The sequence below is a fragment of the Neodiprion pinetum genome, chromosome 5, assembly GCF_021155775.2.
Source record: "Neodiprion pinetum isolate iyNeoPine1 chromosome 5, iyNeoPine1.2, whole genome shotgun sequence".
NCBI classification, from domain to species: Eukaryota; Metazoa; Arthropoda; class Insecta; order Hymenoptera; family Diprionidae; genus Neodiprion; species Neodiprion pinetum.
In genome coordinates, this window is record NC_060236.1 from 4,201,613 (window position 1) to 4,221,108 (window position 19,496).

Below are 19,496 nucleotides of genomic sequence, written 5' to 3' on the forward strand. Positions count from 1 at the left end.
GAGTATTAACGGACAGGCAAATTGTTGACAGGAAATGCTGAAAATTAGATGTATGCGAAGATTTATTTTTATTTGTTTAATTTTTTTCACTAAAACACTTGAGATACAACATTTGGTGTTTGTATAAGTGTGTGGCGGATCGTTGCAGCTGAAAATCAACAGTGCTATAATTTGGTCTGCATCGTGTAGATATATGCATAATTCCTGCATAGGGATAGTTTTACACATAAATACATGTATGTATGTATGCAGGTAATTGGTACAAAAAAAAAAATAAAAATAAAATAAAATAAAAAATAAATTAAATAATATTCTGTCCAAATACCTTACTGAACTGATAAAATCCATCCATATAATTATCTTCTCTATTACCGTGTAAATGTATAGATTAGCGTAGATATGCGCATAGTAATGAGATCGATACACACAGACCTGGCTAAGCATTCTCTATTGAAGTGTTGAAGCGGCGCACTGGACTAGTTTTATTTCTCATAATGAACACGTGTGACATAAAATTAGATTTCTATGAAATGAGTACCTCCTTAAAGTAATACAATTTAATACATCCCAATTTCCATTGTCAATTAAAACAAAAAAAAAAAAAAGAAAAGAGGAGAATCCAAAATTTCAGCAATACAGTTCTCAAGTGTCAGCGCCTCAACTCTCCAATCACCAAGTAAGTAATTTATATTGTGTTTCATGATTCTTAATTAATGAAATTTACTAATATTGTTTCTCGGTCCAGCCACGCGTCAATTAAGCCAAGTGAAAAATATCCAGTTTTACAAATACAACCGCGGCAAAATTATATTTCGCTTCTTCTATGAACATTTCTATAAATAATTAAGAAGCCTGTATAAAGAGCTTCCTCCTGCTATCATTTTCTAAACCATAAATGGTACGAGAAAGAAACAGTGATTGCATCGTATCTAAAAATAGAGAAATACAAGTAATTTGAAAACAATATTAGATCTTTTTGAAATTGAAAAGGCAACTGGTATAACACCGTCGTTTATCAATGAATATTATGGTCGCCTATAATCGTATTGTTCAACGCGAACATCCTGTCATTATTGCACTTTTAAATTATACATAAATACACAATTCTACAATCAGGTATTTGTACTTCAAAAATGTGATCATCGGTTTGGTGTCATCTCAATCTCCCGCTCAAGTTTCCTGAATATTACAATATTTTTGACAAATTGTGTAAACGTTTTTTTTTCCATTTGTCTGTTCTTTACCTCGTAATTTCGGTACACATGTTTATAATTCTGGGCTTCAAAATTTATAAAACTGGGAGTTGAGATTCGTTGACTTTAATGACGGTAGGTCCAAACAATCGCCTGCCATGGGGCAAGGAACCGAAATGGTCCAACAGCAGTTAAGGCTGTGATTGGTGAAACAATATGTGACTGTCGTCCGCGATGCCAGGAATCTACACGAGTCATCAATCTGCAAATTTCCGTTAAATCTCTATGTTTTCTATCTCTATCTTACATCCTAAATATAATTTTTTTTTTATTTTCATGACTTTGCAAACAAAGAGTAGAAGACTTTCAGTAAATTCCCGAAATCGCGGGCTAAGTCCAATTAATCAAGCTTTCCACAGAACGTCTTTATTTTTAAACACTTCATAAATGACACTCAATAAATAACAGAACTTCTACATGTTCAATTTCGATAAACTGGTTATGTTTCTCAATTTATGGAAGCTACCAACATTTCAATTGAAGCCATATTTTCTCCCAAATGAAACACTCCAACATTCTACAGTCAAGGAACTGGTCTACATATAATGCCTTGATTGTAAAAAATTTGCATAAATCTCTGTAATTTAAAAATTAACTAAAAAGTTTTCCGATGACGAAAACGATTAAAGCCAGATCAAATGTGTTTTCCCCCCTCATTAACAAATCACGTCAATGATTGAATAGCCAACATTTTGTAGATGCTCCTTAAAAGAAAAAAGAAGATGAACCAGACAATCTAATCCAACTTCATAATTTATTACTCATCTAATGCCTGCGCTTCATTACAAGCTACAGATTGTCTCTAGCTGATGAATGAAATTAAAACACTTTGATCACAAATGTTAACTTGTGTGTATACTCGTAATAACTGATCGCTGCAAATCCATTTCGCTTATACACAATTTACCAAATTTTACCGAAGACTTCGAAGTCAGACACCGATAGCAAAAGTCTCTGTAATACCGTGGGGTCTTGTTGCACGGTGAATATTATCTATTAAAATAATAGCAAACAAAGGATACTAGGGAGTTACGGGATGATGATAGACACTCTCTTGCACGAATAACCGGGTACCATCCACTTATCGAGGAACATAACCACTAGATGTAAGTGTATGATAACAATGTGTAGAGATACGTACATGTCTATATGGGTCACAGTATGCTGTTTTCTGAGTATCAAGAAAAAAGGAAGAGACACTGTGAATATGTAGTCGTGTTTCAGGAGATTGAGTCTTCCCTAGCTACGGATAGTCCGTAAAACGATAAGAATTTTTACTTACTATGCATCACAATAAATCATAAATTTGGGCATGACAATTAATAATAACAACAATAATAACAATGATGAGATTAGTTAGAACAAAAATGTGCTAACAAACAAATTTTCTTTAAATTATAAATTACTTTCATCGAAATAATGAGAATGGTTGATATAAAAAGTCAGTCTCGATTGGTTGAGACTTTTTTGAAATTGATTGAATCCATGGCTTGAGAAGACTGAGCAAAGGTTAGGAGATGGAAAAACGGCGTGAGTCGAGTGAAGAGAGCTAACGTTTTAATAAACACTCTCCGTACTTACCACTCACTCAATCGTCGCCGACTTGTTTCTTCCGAGGAAAGGCTTTCAGCTGAATCGACGATATTAAATAAGCGTACTACCGATACGCTTTATACTTGGTTGCTAATGCATGTAATTTCAGTTTGTATAAAGTCGATTCAGCCCAAAGTGATAACAAAATAAAATTTGGGACAGACTAACCTGAGGCGGCTCAGCCTCCACGCTGCCTCCAGACTTGTACACTTTCACAAAATTGATACAGATTGTGTATTCTGTATAAGTAACTGTCAAGGTTTGAAGATTTAGAAAAAGTTATTTTGGATCGTAAGGTAAGGATTGGAAAAAAAAAAGAACAAGAAAAATCAAAAAATGTAACCACACCTTATCGCGATGCAATAAGCTGAAAATATTTACAAATAAGAATATTTCAAAACAAGAATTCAATGCCAGGGTAAAATCTACAATTCAAAGCTTCTCGAGGAATAACGAAAATATCAATAGATGTTACAAACGGGCGGAAATTGTTTTTTTTCTTAAAACGTTCCACTCTATTTTGCAATGTTCATTCGATATGCACATATATATATAAATATATATATAAATATCGCAATGTATATACTCGTTATTGTTTATTCAAATATAAATAAAGAAAGTTGCGATGCGTTAGACTTGATGGCTGTCCTAAGAAATTTATTGTATCCTGGTAGCAGCGTGAAGCACCACCTATATCCGCGTTTGCGAGCAGCCTCTCCAAGAGGAAATTGGTGTGTGGGAGTAAACCGAAAAGACATCGTGAGAAAGAGCGCGAACAGATCGTTTAGAATCCCAGGTACAGTTTAACTGTAATGTGAAAAGTCGAAAAATGAAACGAAAAAATAATAATGAGAAACGATAATTTTTTATCTCAACTGACCTGATAAACACGAGAAAACATAGCAAGGAATATGTGAGTCTGCATTTCATTCCGCCACATTGCCGGAATACTCGACTGTATTACCAGAATAAAATAAAATGAAATAACGAAAAAAAAAAAAAACAATTAGATTATATAATAAGCGTGCAATTGAGAAAGTTTTGATAATTTTATCCACATTAGATACGCTTATTATCGGCTGCGCGATAAGAGTCCACGAGAATACTTTAATAAAAATCATAAAAGAGGAGGTGAAAGATGAAGATATCGACGGTTGCGTAGAATAACCGGCTATCTCGAATTAGGCTTGAATAACCGACTATTTCGAGTAAAGTTCAAAAACCGGATATTTCGCGTTCGAAATTTTTCGGCCGTAAATTAAGTTGGTAGCACTGTCGGGCTGAATACGAAATTCGTCAACGCCTCACAAAATTCATACAAGCTCCGTTTTGTGAATGTAGGTATTATATGGTTATCTACATAATTAATAATTATAAAGCAGAAATGAAAGTATAAAGCATCAGGCGTATGTTGAGATAAAATTAAAGATTATCATTTCGGCATAGTGACATTTAATGTCATTACCAATTTACTGTCATTGTAAACATAATTTACGGCCAAAAAATTTCAAGCGCGAAATAGCCGGTTTTTGAACTTTACTTGAAATAGCCGGTTATTCAAGCCCAATTCGAGATAGCCGGTTTATCAAGCGAAACTCGAGATAGCCGGTTTTTCAAAGATAACTCGAGATATACTGCGTTTCCAAGCAAACCTCGAAATACCCGGTTTTTGAAACCTAACTCGAGATAGCCGGTTTTTCAAGCCTGACTCGAGATAGCCGATTATTCTACGCAACCGTCGATATGTTGAATTCAACCAGTATGAGATGTCCTTTTTCTGTTGTGATCCTTAAAAACAGTTCAAAAACTTGGGCAGCCCACTTCCATGATTAACAAATCGCTCTCTTTCTCTCAACGGCTGCCGGAAGTTACTGACATCATGACATAATATCAATAATAATAATATTAATAATAATAATTATTATTTGAAAAACAAATAGTTTGGCTAACTTCGTGTTAACATGATGGTTTTAGATGCAGCTGATGTGGAGGCTTCCGAGGCTTCACTTCATCGTCGACTGAACGTCCTCGATGATATCGTCAGATTCCAGCCGCTACGGGCGGGCCCAAAGCACGAAATGCAGGGGTGGGTTGGGCCCGTCCGAGGGGGGCGATCATCTGAAGCGTGGATGCATCATCGGGGCGAGCATTGGTGCTCCTGGAAATCCCATGGGAGTGGCGAACGCTGGGTGCATCGCACCCGGCGGTAGGGCGCCTATCATCCCTGCAAAAAACCACGACTGAATTCAACTCATCCACCACACGTCTCTCATTTAAAACAAGATTTAGAAGGAAAAAAAAAAGAAAAAAAAAACAATAATAATTTTAAAAAAAGAGAACATATCAACAGCATTTCGTTATACTTACGTCAGCCTCAGTCTCCATGAATAATAAACATATATCTCCATACCCCGTGTCGTAACACAGACAAAAATTTATAGCGCATTCTACTTTACAATCAAACGTCTTCTTAAATCACAAATTTATACTTTATCTCTCACCTGTAAAGGTGGTTCGAGGTAAGAACGGAAAGAATAGAATACAAAATAAAGTATAGTAAATGGGGTAAGGAAGCTGGTAATAAGTTTGTAATTTGTTTTCTTGAATTATTGAAGATATCTGCGTAGAAATTATAAAAATAAGGTGTCTGTAGTATACGACGCTGAGTAGGATTGAACGCAATTCGACTACGACTGTGTTGAAGAGAAATTCGAGTGACAGCTGACTTGATCGTAATGGGTACAGAAAATAGGATGAGATAAAAAATCATTTATTGCTTCCGTTCCATCTTTTGACAGCTTTATATCGACTGATGATTGAATAAGTGATCTAAATATGCAAAGTATTAGCAATCGGTTTTGTCAGTGATTAATTTATTTGTTTTTCTGTACAGTGCATAGCCAATTATTTTTTATGTAAATTTTATTTGGAAAAACGGAAAGAACTGTAGATTTCGAACAATCAGCATGCAATGTGCTGTATACATTAGCCAAGTCAACAACAAATGATTAAACTGTGCTAAACGATTACCACACAAACTGCACACCATACTAAAGTCTAGCAATGACTTGCGCCTGCAGTCGCTAATCATTGAGAGATGAAATCTAATCAGTCATCTGTCACTTGCTTTCAATTTTACAAGCCGCAGAATCGCGCTGAGGATTCTATCTACAGAATATCATATCCCCATTTGTTAGGTTTAATTTTATTTAATTGTTTAACATACATACATATATATGTATATATGTAATATTCCAATTATGTAATATAGTATATATGCTGGTATGTGAATTCGTTACTTACTGTCGGTCAGGTCAAACTTATATAAATGTATATGTGTGACACAAAGCTAGGCTAGTGTGAATATTATATAGTTATGTTCGGTGTTGCAAATTTATTTTTATGAAACATTTCATTCAAAACTAAAAGCATAATTACGATCAAGATAATCGACTTTTTCGTATACTTGTATCATTTTTCATGAACGCGCAATAATTATTCAAAACATTGACATAGTTTAAACAGTAAAAATTAATGGAACACAACGAAATACTTTTTGGAGAAATTTGTCCCCTTCATTTGTAATATGCTCGGAAATAAAAACAAAAACAAAAAACCTTTATTGAAAATAATTTAAATTGAAATATACAGAAGCAAAAATGGGTAGAAGAAAAGAAAAGAGAAAAAACTTTGCAGGTAAGAATTTCCTCATTTTTTTTTTTATCGAATACCTTCATTTATGTTTACTCTTTCTTAATTGATCTACTCTGACTTTACCGTACTGCCACTTTCAAACTCGAAAACAAAGGATAATTTGAAATTTATATGCCATGTTAAAAACATCTCCAAGATTAAAAATTTTTAAAAATTGGGTTCATGAAAAATGCACCGATGCCACCTTGGTTGTAAATTTCAAACAACGGACAAAACCGTGCCCAAAAAGCATTTTCACTACTGTATCACAACACCAGGAGTCAAGCTATAAATATAAGAGACAGGATATATTATGATGTATGGTTGGCATGGGATGGTAAGTGATTACAAGATAGTACGGTAAAGAGAAACAATGAGTAGAGGCTAAAAATAAAACCAAAGTAAAATAAAAAAAAATTAAAAATAAAACGACCGCAAAAAATTTATGTATGTTTACGTAATAATAAATGTATGATATTCAATTATGGCCGAGCGGGCGCGATCCATAAGTTTATTATACTTATGATTAAACCGATCGCCTGGTTAAAAACCTAATCCACCGAATTATCAAGAATTACTTGACATGAATTTAAAAGTTGTCTTTTAATCATATTTACCCAAGTTAGTAAGCTATTATAATTAAATTGTGTTTGACAAAGAATCCTATTCTTTTTCGTAATAGAATGCATGAAGCAGGTACTTTTATGTCTACGTTTTTTCATTCCCACGTAATTAAGACATGTTTGAATTTGGCGTAGTGATACAATTTCAAACTATCTCGGACAAGTCATTGAAATATATGTCAATGATAAATAAATAAATAAATAGATGGACATGATTTGTTGTTAGACTGAGAACTATAATTCAAGATTTTATGTATAAAAAATCGATTTTAAGACTAGTGTATGATCATTTAGCGATTGAATAAACAGTTTTAGTGTGATAAATGTTGCAGCCTCGAAAACGAAAATTGTTAATGTCAGTAATTAAGAATGTGAGAATGACCGCTCGGCCTGTTAGCCAAAAAAAATTGGCAACCTGCCGCTTAGCAATGATGATAAGAATAGTAACGATAATAATAGCTGAAATTGTGACTGTGATAATGACATAAATAATAAATATCGTAAATTGAGTATGACGATGAGAATGATGACGATGATGACGATGATGACGATGATAACAATAATAATAAAATAAAAGTAATGAGATATAGGCCATGTCACCGCATGCTATTTGCTAAGGACCAACCTTGTTGCACTTGTATAAAACACGGTTTTAGTAACCAGACTGGGAACGTTCGTTCAACACTCACCGAGGAGTGACAGGGCGCCCTGCAAACGCACCGTTATAACGTAAACGTACGACGCTGTCGTCAGTTCGGCGCATGGGTGAATCCTGAGTGTGCTATTTTTCTGTTTTTCACTTGTTTTGTTTTTATATATATATATAGGTTTTTTTACTCCATATTTTACGTAATTCTGGACTTGATGGTCAACATCGAATTGGATATCGGATAAAAGTGCAACATCTTATACATTACTATTATTGTCTGTTCCAGATTTATATACATTTTTAGAAAAGTGGAAAGTATTTTTGCAAGAGATGCATTACGTTGACTGTTGTAACTGTACACTGATTATTTTTCGAGTTGGACGCCAAGGAAAGTATGTTATATACATCCGTCTCAAAGTACACAGCATCAAACTATCGCAATAACAGCCATTGACGTGACGAAAAGATATTTACGGTAATCATCGAGCTACAGACTAAGCTGCTGTATCCATACGACACCCAAAACGAATCGCCCAATGCAAAAAGTAGGGGTATATAGCTATTGAAAAAAATAGCAATTAAGAAGATACGTAAATTAAAAGTGTTCAGTGGATCCAGGATGCTGAAGAAAACTTTTTCTGACCAAATAATGGATTCGATAGAACATTGTTACTGTCTTGTAGTGGTTTCATATTAGTCTATCCATTGATTTGCATCACTCAAAAATCCCACCACACTAAAACGCAACCTCAGTCCATCCAACCCCGCCCTTCAGACTAAAAAGAAAAGAAACTCCACAAGACAGTCGATAAAATAAAACTCAAAAATAGAGAAGATCGGTAAAGTTCTCTGCAAATCCGTTCATCCAGAAACGTTTTCTTCAATCGTATCAGTGGTTCTCATTTGAAGTATAATATGCAACCACTACACGTGATAGGAAAGCCCATAATTATTGTACGTCATTACATTTCTTTTTCTTTTTTTCATTGAATTTTCAACTCGGTCTCCCGAGACTCCCGACGCTCGGAGGGATGGGGCCAGGGCTGGCAAGGGCTTTGGAAAATAGAAAATGGACGGCGGCAAGGGGGCAGGGGGCCAGGGGATAAAGTCATTGGACACTTACCTGGAGGCAGGCCCATGGGGGGCGGTCGCATCATGTTACCTCCATGAATAAGAGCGGGTGCAGCCAAGGTCATAGTCGGGCGCATCAGAGGGGCCATAAGGGCGACAGAACTGACCGGCATAGCTGCGGAGGCTGGAACCATAACGGTCTGAGGCGGTCGCTGGAATCGCTGCTGCTGTTGCTGGAGTGCACTAAGGGCTGCCTGTTGCCTCTGTTGCTGGTCTTGATACGCCGCCGCAGCAGATGCAGCAGCAGCAACATGCTGCTGGTGCTGATGTTGCTGATGTTGTTGCTGCTGATGCTGTTGCTGCTGCTGCTGATGTTGGTGCTGCAGTGCAGCTACATGCTGAGACGTTTCTGCTTGCGTAGGCCTAGTATCTTCTGTCTGGCGACGTTGATACTTGGGTAATCTGGCTCGTATTTCTTCCTACAATTTAAAGTGAGTTTCAAATTAATCCGGTCTATTTGACGAGTGTTTAAACCTTTGTGCAATGAATATGTCGACTAGTCTTCAAAAACTGTGGTAACAAAGAGTAAATCTGTTAAAAAGTATAGGGAGACTTCAAGCGATGACTTGGTTATTATGAATAGCTCCACGAGGCAGGTCTTCAGCTATCTTACTCAAATACTATATCTCCATCCACAAGCAGCGAGTAGGAAAAGAAAAACAATAGCTTACCAGACTAAGATCCTCTTGGGGATGGATTATTTTGCTAGCAGCGCCAGTCGTCGCGATAAGGCTAACTTTTTGGTCATTTGTACTGTTACTTTGCAGGCTTGCAGCATTATCACCACCCCCATATGCCGGGAACGTCGGTTTCATCGGGCCAATAGAACCTCCTGCTATTGATGTTATTGGCTTAAAGTCAGCTCCCAAGGGCAATGATCCAGGTGTGGAAGACGTCGCTGTCGATACGACACTTGGAAAGAGTGGCCTGGAGGGCATTGATGCACCCGAAACTGGTGGCTGCATTCCTGGAGGCATTCCTGGCATCCCCTGCATCATGCTGAGATGAAAATTAAAATTTATGGGTTAAAATTTTTAACATAGCTAGCGTTGGATGGACAAGATTTGAATAAATGATAATTAGTTGTTAAAATTATTTACACAAGTCAAAGTGAAAAATTAAAATTCACTTCATTGAATGAGGGGGCAAAGATAGATAAAATTAATATCTACTTTCAAGTAGCGATGCATATCGTGAGAGGATCGTATAACTAATTTTCAACAGCTAATTAGCTACCCGGTAGAACTTTAAAAAAGTAAAAAATGGTTTAACCCGAGAATTACCAAAGATTTAAATCACTAAATTGAAGAACTATTATTGAAATAAATTCCAATTACCCAGGCCCCATGAAAGGAGGTCCGACAGGTCCCATGGGCCCCATCATTTGGTGCATGTGAGGTGGAAACTGTCCCATGTGCGGAGGCATTCCGTGGTGGGCAGAGAGGCCAGGCATAACTCCCGTCATCATGCTAGAGCCAGTAGGAACAGCCCCAGGCGCAGAGCCGAGCAAACCTTCCGGCTTGGATTTTTTGGGTGCAGGTTCATCTTCTCCAGAGCTTGGCGATCCTGGCCGACCCCCGTTTCTTTGTCTCTCATGTTCTTTGGCGTCATTTGGCGGTATACCTTCCATGCCATATATTTCTATTTCAATGTTACTCCGATTAGGAAGAGAATTTGGTACTTTGTCGATAGCTTCTTTGTGGACCTGAAATAAACGGAAGAACGGACTTTGGTAGGAATTCAAGGGTTAGAAATGTAGTCTGTGAACTTATGCTGGATTGAAAAGTAAACTTGACAAAATCGATTACTTCTCTTAGCGTTGCGGAATAAATATTGACGTGTCTCTCACCTGCATACAGTGTATACTAAGTCCGGGACCAGTGTATAGCTTTTTATGGCATATATGACACTTGAAGTGTTTCGCTTTTTGGTGCTGGATCAGAATTTTTTCGTCGTCGAATTCGCGATTGCAGTACCTGCGTTGTGATTAAGGAAAAAAACATAGGGTATAACCAGTCAGAGGTGGTAGATATTCCGCTGCTTTCGACAATTCGTTTTATAAGCAGCAAAGGAATTGCCCGTGCATTGAGGACCGTTGGCGATGTAGGATAAGCCCTATCTGTGACCTATAAAATCGTCCATCGCCAAATATGCAAAAAGGATACCAGCACCACGGTCTCGACTGCTTCTTCTTCTTACGTCCCATACTCTCTAACCGTTAAATTAATTTATATCACAATTATATTAACGCAAGGATAGTATTACGCGTCACGTCGTTTCCGCGTCGTACTTTCTGTGTGAAGATGCTACGGATACGAGCTTTACAAAATGGCTGTCACTACTCACGACGAGGGGCGATCGGGGGCAGGAATAAGGAATTCGCGAACTGATCTGGTGTTATACGATATAGAGCGGGAGCCTAGGCATGAGAGACGTTGCCAGTTAGAGGGACGGGAAGAGGATTTCAGGTGCACCCAAGTGCAACTAGATATAGGGCGCTTTTCTTTTTACATCAATTTTCTGACACAAATCGACACTAAGTGATTTCATTAGTCGGATCCAACAGAATAGGCTAATGAAATCACGTAGTATCGTGTTGTGTCAAAAAATTGACGTAAAAGGAAAGAGCCCGTTTTCCAGTAAAGATCCCTGCTCCAATGATGCCAGTGACGTAAGACGATACGTACTGGCGGCCATCTTACGTTGAGTCTTTGACAACATTTAATAGAGCTGGCACTGGCACATAGGACACGATTATTCAACGCTTCTACTTTTGTTTTATTGCCATTTGGATATTCGATACTATGACCGTTAACTATCGGTATGACATCGATTAGCGATCGCAAGTTGGCTGTTCCTGCAGTTTGCAGTACCGTATGGAATTTACGTAAAAACTGTATCTTCATCACGTTGTCGCGGTATGGTTACTTACATGCTGGCCTAACACCCGTATTCATAGTCCTTTTTTGAGGAACAAGGATTCCTTGTTCATGAAACGTGAAATGAGAACAAGGAATCCTTGTTCCTCAAGGAAGGACTATGAATACGGGTGTAAGTAACGAGCATGGTAAATCTCCACTACAACATTCGACGTTCATAAAAATCGGTGGAACGAAAGACCGTTACGACTTAGATTGCGCGGGTTTAACAGCAGAAAATGGAACATTTTCTTCAATGTACATTTATCTGATGTTCTAAGTATATACATCAAACTATCCACGTACAATTTCGAGGTAAATTTTTCTGAAATATTCAATAAGTATGCGCTAAGTATGTATCATCAAATCTCGTCTACGGATTTTGGCGGGATCTGGGTGTGATGGCAATCTAGTTTAAACAACCGACAAACGAATGAGGCGCCACGATCTTAAGAATTTACCGCCAGTTTAAAAACCGAACTCTCGCGTGTTACTTATAACGTTGACTGAAGAATATATCAGTCAACGCTTATATATTTAAAATTTTCGTTAAAAGACCCAACCCGATGTGGCTACTACCCTCTCCCACCCCCTCCGCTCAAAATATCTGTTCACGTCCCTATCATCATGCCCCTCATCCATAAAACGGTAGCCCAGTGTGCAGGCAATAAAATGTATCATGTTTAGAATAGGTATATGCATATGATATATAAATGCTTGTAAATGAACGGTCGGTCACGCATTATTCAATTGATGAATGATATGGCTGTACATTTGTCTGCAGCATTCTAGTGAAATGCTGCTCTAGGCAATAGTATATTTGTTTTCTATTGACATTGATACAACTATTTATATTTTATCCGCGTACAAAACAGATAATTATTGCATATAAAAAAATTTTTTGTAATTTTTTTTTCCTGTAAATGTACAGTACTTAAGTAGCAGGGTATAAAATTTTTGAGCACTGGGCTCTTAGTCATTCTGATTATCAAGACATGATATTTACTCATAATTTACGTCGTTTACTGCTTGGTTCTCCATGCGCCCCATCTGCACTACCTTCAATTTCTGTAGATCTCCTGTCACGAACAGTTGTTGTCGATGTTTTTGGCGAAGGACACAACCCTAATTCTGGTAGTCTGTAAAACACGACCATGATGTACATTGCTTAATCGGAAAGGCAGTCACCAGCAAACCCTCAACAGTATGGCGGATTTATTTTTACCTTAATTCCGAATCTATGACAGAAGAGCTCGAGCTTGAGCTTGAGGATGACTCAGGGATGATGGTGGGCCGATTTTCTTTAGTATTTGTGTTCTGTTTCGACAATATTGACTGACTGTACGGCTTTGATCCCTGTGAAGAGCTGTAGTAATCTTTGTTTAGATTCGGTGTTGGCAAGTGGATGTTGTTCGCATCACAATATTTTCCTACATCTAGTATAGCGCACTTTGTGCAATTATAAGTTTTGTATATCCCAACCAAATAGTCAGCCAGTTCAAACATGTTGGATCGCAGGGAAATGACTATAAATTGAGCATTTTTTGTTCGTTCCTGAAAAAAACAGTCAGTGCATTAATCGCAAGGTAGCTGAACTTTAAAGTTTTGATTTGAATGGTAAATGAATTTTGTAGGATTTTTTAAAGTAGGATATTGCATAAAATGTATATTTGCCTGTACTGATCTTACTTTTATGTAATTACCAACAATAGACACATTTTTGAAATCCAAAGCTGCATCTATCTCGTCCATGAAATATAAAGGCGTAGGCTTGTAATGATGTAATGCAAAAACTAGAGCCAAAGAGCTGAGAGTTTTTTCACCTCCGCTGAGATTGCTGATATTTTTCCACGACTTTTTCGGGGGTCTAACACTGCGAATGAAATTCCAGTTATAAATTGAAGATTGTTAAAACATCAGTTTGTTGATCAAAGTCAGCAAGTAAGTACCTGAAAACAATTCCCTCGTTGAAAGGATCCAAAGAATCGACCAGTTCTAGCTCAGCGTCACCTCCAAGAGTGATCATCTGATACATCTCTTTCAATTTACTTGTAATAATCAAAAAACCAGTAAGAAATTCGTGAGTTCTACGGCGCCTGCTGTCCTCAAATATATCCCGCAGCTTGTTTCTGTGAATTGTAATTTCTTCCAACTCCTTGACACGACGCACATAGAGAGCATCTTTTTCGAAATATTCTTTAATCAATTGCATGTTCGGAATTTCTGCTGGGAGCCTGAAAAAACAATTGCGTTTCAATTATGAACTCGTGAAAAAGTACAATATATAGTGTATTTCGAATAGCATTGCTTTTCTGGCAAGTTTACCTACCTTGCTTTTGTTTTTTCTATTAGCTCGGCAACCATTTTAGGATCCAATTGACGGACTTCTTCCTCTGGGATTTCCTCAAACTCCAGTACAGTTTCACCAGGAATAGGTTGGAGTTTTAATGAGGAAATCTGCAAAAAGGTATTATGTGTTGTAAGAGTTTTGCAGTGCTAAGGTAATACTGGATTCCTACCTTTCTCGTATATTCAGGAATTTTCTGTTGAAGCGATTCAAGAACTTTATTCATCTCTTTGACTTGCTGGTCTAGCTCAATTTTAACAGCTTTCATTTTATTCTCGCGTTCTTGAAAAGCATTCAACTCTGCTTTGAAAGTTGCCAAATTTTCGTCTCGTTCCACCAGTTCCTCCGTCACTTCGTTTAAAGACCCTAAGAGCTCCTTAGCGTTCGTCTCGAAACAAACTTTTTCTTGCTGTATTTCACGAATTTTATTTTCACAGGTACGAACGCTGGTTTCTAACGTTTCAATGTGCTGTGCCACTTTTTTTGAATCTCTATTTTAAAATAAAGACATTTTTTATGCCTTGCGTGTCAACGTATTATCAAATATCTAGATGAACGAACATACCTTTCAGCAGTTTTAATGGCAACTTGCAGCCTACATATTTCTCCCCTAGCCTTATCGATTTTTTTCGACAAATCAGCGATACTTTTTTGTTGGCTTTTTACTTTGCCTCCAGCTATTTCTTCTATTTGTTGATTTATTTTAGCTACTTCATTTTCCGTCGACTTTGAATCATTCTCTGCTTCTTCAAGTTCTTTTTCAGCAGATTTCACTGCTTTGGTCATTTTCTTTACCTCATTTGGATTTGATACGCTCTCTGCAGCTTTTTTTTCTTGAATCTTCAGCTGCGACTCTAAAGATGGTTTCTGTTTTGTCAGAGACTAACCCACGAAAAATAATATAATAATTAAAGTTGTGGGTTCAGGTTTGAAACGAACTGAAAGGCAAACGTTTTGCACGTTACTGACCTGTACTTCAATTGAGTATTTCTCTCTGTCCATTTTCATATCAACCAGTGATCTGGATAGCGAGTCAATTTGTGGTTCAAGCTGGTGTTGTCGATCCTTGAGTTGGTTGCACTCCTCATAAATTTTATCGAGATCAACTTGCAGCTTTTCAACATCAGCTGCACATGGTTCAGCCCTAACAATACTTTGCCCCATTCTACCATGCAGAGAGGTACGCCCACCACCGCTCATTGTTCCTGATGGCGAAAGGAAAAAAAAAAAATATTCAAAACTTGGACACATGAGGAATGAAAATTGATAGTTCAAAGAATGTTACTGACTTTTAACTAACCTGACGTCTCAATTAGCTCTCCCTTCAAGGTGACGACTCTATGTCTTTGCTCGCCGTAAGCAATTCTTGTAGCTTGGTCCAGATCACGAGCGACTAAGGTGTTTCTTAGACCGTAATAAAATGCTGGGAGAACTTCCTCGTCCTCGACCCTGATAAGATCAAAAAGCCTAGGAACATTTTCTGGCGTCGCCATCCTTTCTCTGCATTCGGACCACAACCGTTGCTGCTTTTCCAGAGCAATGAACGTCGCCCGCCCGATATCATTTTGCCGCAGAAATGCTATGCAACGTTGAGCAGTATCGACCGTATCCACAAGAATGTTGTCTAATGGACCGCATGCTGTTGAAATGGCTACGTCATACTTGCTATCTATGGCACCGAGATCACCCTGTAAAGTAGTTACGAAAGTAAATCGTGAGACACGTTGAATGAAGCAATACTGGTCCAATTTCATGTTCTACCCACCAGCCTGCCCCTAATTCCAGGGATATTGCCCTGTCTCTTCTGTTGCATGAGAGAATCCAACACCCTGTTTCTAGACTTGCTGGCATTCATGGCTGATCTTTGTTCTTCAACTCGAATTCTCGTATTTCTCAATTGAGCCGTCGCTGATATGTCTCGTTGTTTAACCATGTCAAACTCTCTCTGAGCTTCCACCAAGCTTTGTTCCGTAGCTGGTATCTTAGTGTCAAACACTTTTATTTGTTCCTTTCTTTGCCGTAATAAGTCATTTGTATTTTTTAACGATTCCTGCAATTCCTCCAGCTTCGCTTTCTCAGCTACTTCTGCCGACGTGTACAACCGAAGACTAGACTGAGCAATTTCCAGATTGCCTCTTGCTTGATCAACATTCTTTCTCAGCGACATCAATTCCGTTTCCAACAATCTTCGCTGTTCCAACAGCGGTTCAGTTTTCTTTTTAAGACCATTCATAAGTGTTGCCAGGGTTGCTTCCGCCTTTTCACGATCAGCTATACAGCGCTCATGCAATCCCTCACACTCTGCGATATCCTTGGCATTCTTTTCTGGCACTTTGCTCAAACTTTCAAGTTTTTCTTTCTCCTAATTTATTAAGCAACAAATGCAAGATGTCATACATGTTTTCTTATTTCGATCGAATTTGGTAATGAATCAGGAACTGAAAAACTTGTTTAGAAATTCGTGAACCTGGTTAAGAACTTACCGTTTTAACTGTTGCCATGTTGGCCTTCCGCCTCTTATTAGTTTCCACCAATTCTGCATGCAATTGTTCATCCTTTTTTTTGATTTCTTCATACTTTGCAGTCAACTGGTCCTTTCTGTTTTGCAAGGCATCCCATTTTTTACATTTTTCTTTCATTTCTGCTTGCTTTTCATTCTTCTGCGTTTTGACTAGACTCATTTCATCCACGAGCTTCTGATAATCCTTGTCCAGTTCCGTCTTCTTTAATTCTTGTTGAGTACATTCGTCTTGAGCACGTAATCTGTTTTGATAGAAGTGGATTTTCGTAGACAATTTGTTACCGTCAGATAATTCCAAGCTCAATTAATGTAAATTCCAAATAGTTGAATGCATTTTCTCACTTACCTTTTGCAATGGTACAATTGATGCTGAAGTTGTGCAATCTTATTTTCGCATTTCAAATATCGCACGGCATGTTGCATGGGCTCTTCGAGCTCTTCTTTTTCCTTCTCCACGACCTGCAGTCGATTGAGATGTTCAACTCTATTTTCAGTCAATAACTCAATTTTTTGTGATAATTTTTCCAATGGCTCTTTGTACCGTACCGTACCAATAATGTCTTCCAAGAACTCAAGCATACCCGTGTCATTACTCGTCTGGCCTTTTGGTTTCATCATTGCTATTTGTTCCACTTCGCCCTAAAAAAAATAATCGCTATACTTTTAATTGGCAGAAGAAAAGAATTCACAAACTAAAAAGTTAACCAAGCATGTAAAGAGAGAAAGATTCAGCATTCGTTGTTTAGATTAATTGTCAAGATTAAATTGCAAGAGGAAACTTTACAGTTACAAAATCATTCCTATACATACCTGAAGAATTAGGAATCGATTGTAGTCTAGATCAACACCGCATTCTCTTAGCACTTTAGCAACTTCTTTAAATTGCACTTTTCTCCCGTTTAGTTGATAAAAAGATGAATTATCTTTAAATGCTGTCCTAGATATAACAATTTCACTGTTGGGAACAATGTCGTATTCATGTCCTGGCTGTAGGGCAAAAACTTATATTGAATAAATATCTGCCAACTGAACTGCCAGCACTCAAGTTACCAAACAAGACTTTGAATCTGTTTTCTGATTCAGACCTACCTTATCGATTATTGTTTGAAAATGTACAGCCACAGTACAGCTCGAGCAATTCGGATGTTCACTCGAGTTATGAATAAGTACGGATATCTTTTTGGACCGTATCTTGCTCGCTCTGTACCCAAAAACGAACAACATCGAATCAATTACATTACTTTTGCCACTGCCATTGGGTCCGATTATCGCTGAGAAACACTGAAATTGAAAAGTAACGGTTCATTCTTAACAATAAACGGAAAGTATCCCGTCAATTATTATATGGAATATCTGTTAACTGGTTTGAAATCTTTTCAAAGAATGGGTTTGAAAATTTGCAAACAAATCAGCTCGTAATGACTCGACTCACCTTGTGAAATGGTCCAATTACTTGTTTGCCGGCGTAACTTTTGAAATTATTATTAACTATCTTCGTTATCATTATTCTAGGCCCATTTTCGTCCACCTCGCTCATCGGCTTTGGCGGTGGAGGTATATAGATATCAGCGTCTATTCTAACCCCGCCCTCGTCGTCGCTGTCAACACCTCCGTTATCCGAGGGCTCCGTTTCCATCTCTTCGTCGGAGTAATCGCTGTTGCATTGGTTTCTACCGGCCATATTTGCTTTGGTTTTATGGTCATATGGATCATCCAGTCGACGTCAATATATGTTGCTTTAAAAAGACGCAAAATAAGGGCCACGCTGTGTCTGCTCTGTAAACTAGAGACAAGCGATTGGATAAAGTGTTTCATGCTTCACCAGCAATTTATTGATAAAGCCATTCGACAAATGATGAATAACAATTCTTTAACGATTCATCCGACTGTAGAAACAAGCTGAAAGAATTCTAATTCTAAACTTCGTTTACACAATCGCAGTAAAAACAATCGAGTTGTTTTGATAGGTTATATTTATTTTTTGAAAAAATATTAGCACTCGATTCCTCGTAAATTTGCTGGATCAAAGTTAAAAATTCCCACTAAAGTTTTAATTTTGAGACGTTTTCGTTGTGTTGACGTTTTATTTCACACATATGATTGCGATTTGAAACAGGGAATCTCCTTAAAACTTTTCAAAATTTCACGCCTACTTAACCTCGGTGTTACAGATACTCACATATCTCTGATACTGACTCAGCTGGCCGCACGTAAACATGCCACAATTCACAGAGAAACGTTCCGCACGAATATTTGGCGCCGATTGATGCCTCCGGTGTTACGATATCGTCAATATTCTCAATAATAACACTCGCATGCCGCCCCGCTTTCAAAGGATAAATATTTTCAACGAACTGCCATGGCGTAACACGACGAACAGCGTCGGTCTGTAGACGCGATTAAAACAAACGAATATCGCCCCAAATCGCGCTAAATTATCGAGTACTTTAAGGGACAACTACGAACCGGGAAATTTGAACAATCGGTGTGGTACATCCATGCCTTATTCTTCGAATCGCGATAATAATATAATCCGAATTAACGAATTACATTCAAACAGTCTCGTTTGAAATCACAAGGTTTAAATTCCCACCAATTGGCGTCAAGTTGCCGTTGCAACCGCACGGCAAGGTTACGTTCGGAATATAGAACGCTACAAAATACGACTAACAAGAAAAACAGAATAATTAATTTTCAACAACGAATAAGAATGCGATGAAATTCGATCCATATTATAGGGTTTAAAATATTTTTCATTGTATGATTTT

At 37.6% G+C, this 19,496-nt stretch overlaps 2 protein-coding genes across 8 annotated transcripts; both read right to left on the minus strand.

The window, feature by feature from the left end:
- Positions 1-44: 44 nt before the first annotated feature.
- On the minus strand, positions 45-11,535 carry BuGZ (Bub3 interacting GLEBS and Zinc finger domain protein). Of its 5 annotated transcripts, XR_006883492.2 has the most exons (7): positions 11,108-11,531; positions 10,792-10,918; positions 10,280-10,647; positions 9,614-9,941; positions 8,935-9,361; positions 7,788-7,870; positions 45-5,070 (listed from the first exon to the last, which is right to left on the minus strand). XR_006883492.2 is itself a non-coding variant. In XM_046628228.2 (6 exons), exons 1-6 carry the CDS (start codon positions 11,146-11,148, stop codon positions 7,848-7,850), a joined length of 1,314 nt encoding a protein of 437 aa, XP_046484184.1. In that variant the 5' UTR covers positions 11,149-11,531; the 3' UTR covers positions 45-7,847. The 5 variants fall into 5 exon arrangements, 3 of the variants coding, with proteins under 3 accessions (XP_046484184.1, XP_046484183.1, XP_046484182.1); XR_006883491.2 differs by having other exon boundaries at positions 45-3,653; positions 4,797-9,361; positions 11,108-11,535; XM_046628228.2 differs by having other exon boundaries at positions 45-7,870.
- Positions 11,536-12,107: 572 nt separating this feature from the next.
- On the minus strand, positions 12,108-19,198 carry glu (structural maintenance of chromosomes 4-like protein gluon). Of its 3 annotated transcripts, none has more exons than XM_046626745.2 (16): positions 18,908-19,198; positions 18,161-18,464; positions 17,818-18,009; positions 17,539-17,715; positions 17,075-17,367; positions 16,691-16,970; positions 15,973-16,569; positions 15,508-15,895; positions 15,177-15,412; positions 14,773-15,089; positions 14,380-14,698; positions 14,190-14,317; positions 13,810-14,094; positions 13,550-13,733; positions 13,086-13,414; positions 12,108-12,999 (listed from the first exon to the last, which is right to left on the minus strand). In XM_046626745.2, exons 2-16 carry the CDS (start codon positions 18,407-18,409, stop codon positions 12,867-12,869), a joined length of 4,107 nt encoding a protein of 1,368 aa, XP_046482701.1. In that variant the 5' UTR covers positions 18,410-18,464; positions 18,908-19,198; the 3' UTR covers positions 12,108-12,866. The 3 variants fall into 3 exon arrangements, with proteins under 3 accessions (XP_046482701.1, XP_046482699.1, XP_046482700.1); XM_046626743.2 differs by having other exon boundaries at positions 18,161-18,511; XM_046626744.2 differs by lacking the exon at positions 18,908-19,198 and having other exon boundaries at positions 18,161-18,584.
- Positions 19,199-19,496: the final 298 nt, after the last annotated feature.

Bases quoted from the DNA above. Each gene is read 5' to 3' on its own strand.
- BuGZ (XM_046628226.2), bottom strand. From the start codon at position 11,148: ATGGGACGTAAGAAGAAGAAGCAGTCGAGACCGTGGTGCTG. The intron at 10,919-11,107 runs GTATCCTTTTTG...ATCACAACGCAG, and splicing joins CAGTCGAGACCGTGGTGCTG to GTACTGCAATCGCGAATTCG. The intron at 9,362-9,613 runs GTAAGCTATTGT...TTTAAATTGTAG, and splicing joins CCCAAGAGGATCTTAGTCTG to GAAGAAATACGAGCCAGATT.
- glu (XM_046626745.2), bottom strand. From the start codon at position 18,409: ATGGCCGGTAGAAACCAATGCAACAGCGATTACTCCGACGAAGAGATG. The intron at 14,318-14,379 runs GTAGGAATCCAG...ACCTTTTTGCAG, and splicing joins TTCCTGAATATACGAGAAAG to ATTTCCTCATTAAAACTCCA. The intron at 13,415-13,549 runs GTAAGATCAGTA...TGTTTTTTTCAG, and splicing joins TTGTTGGTAATTACATAAAA to GAACGAACAAAAAATGCTCA.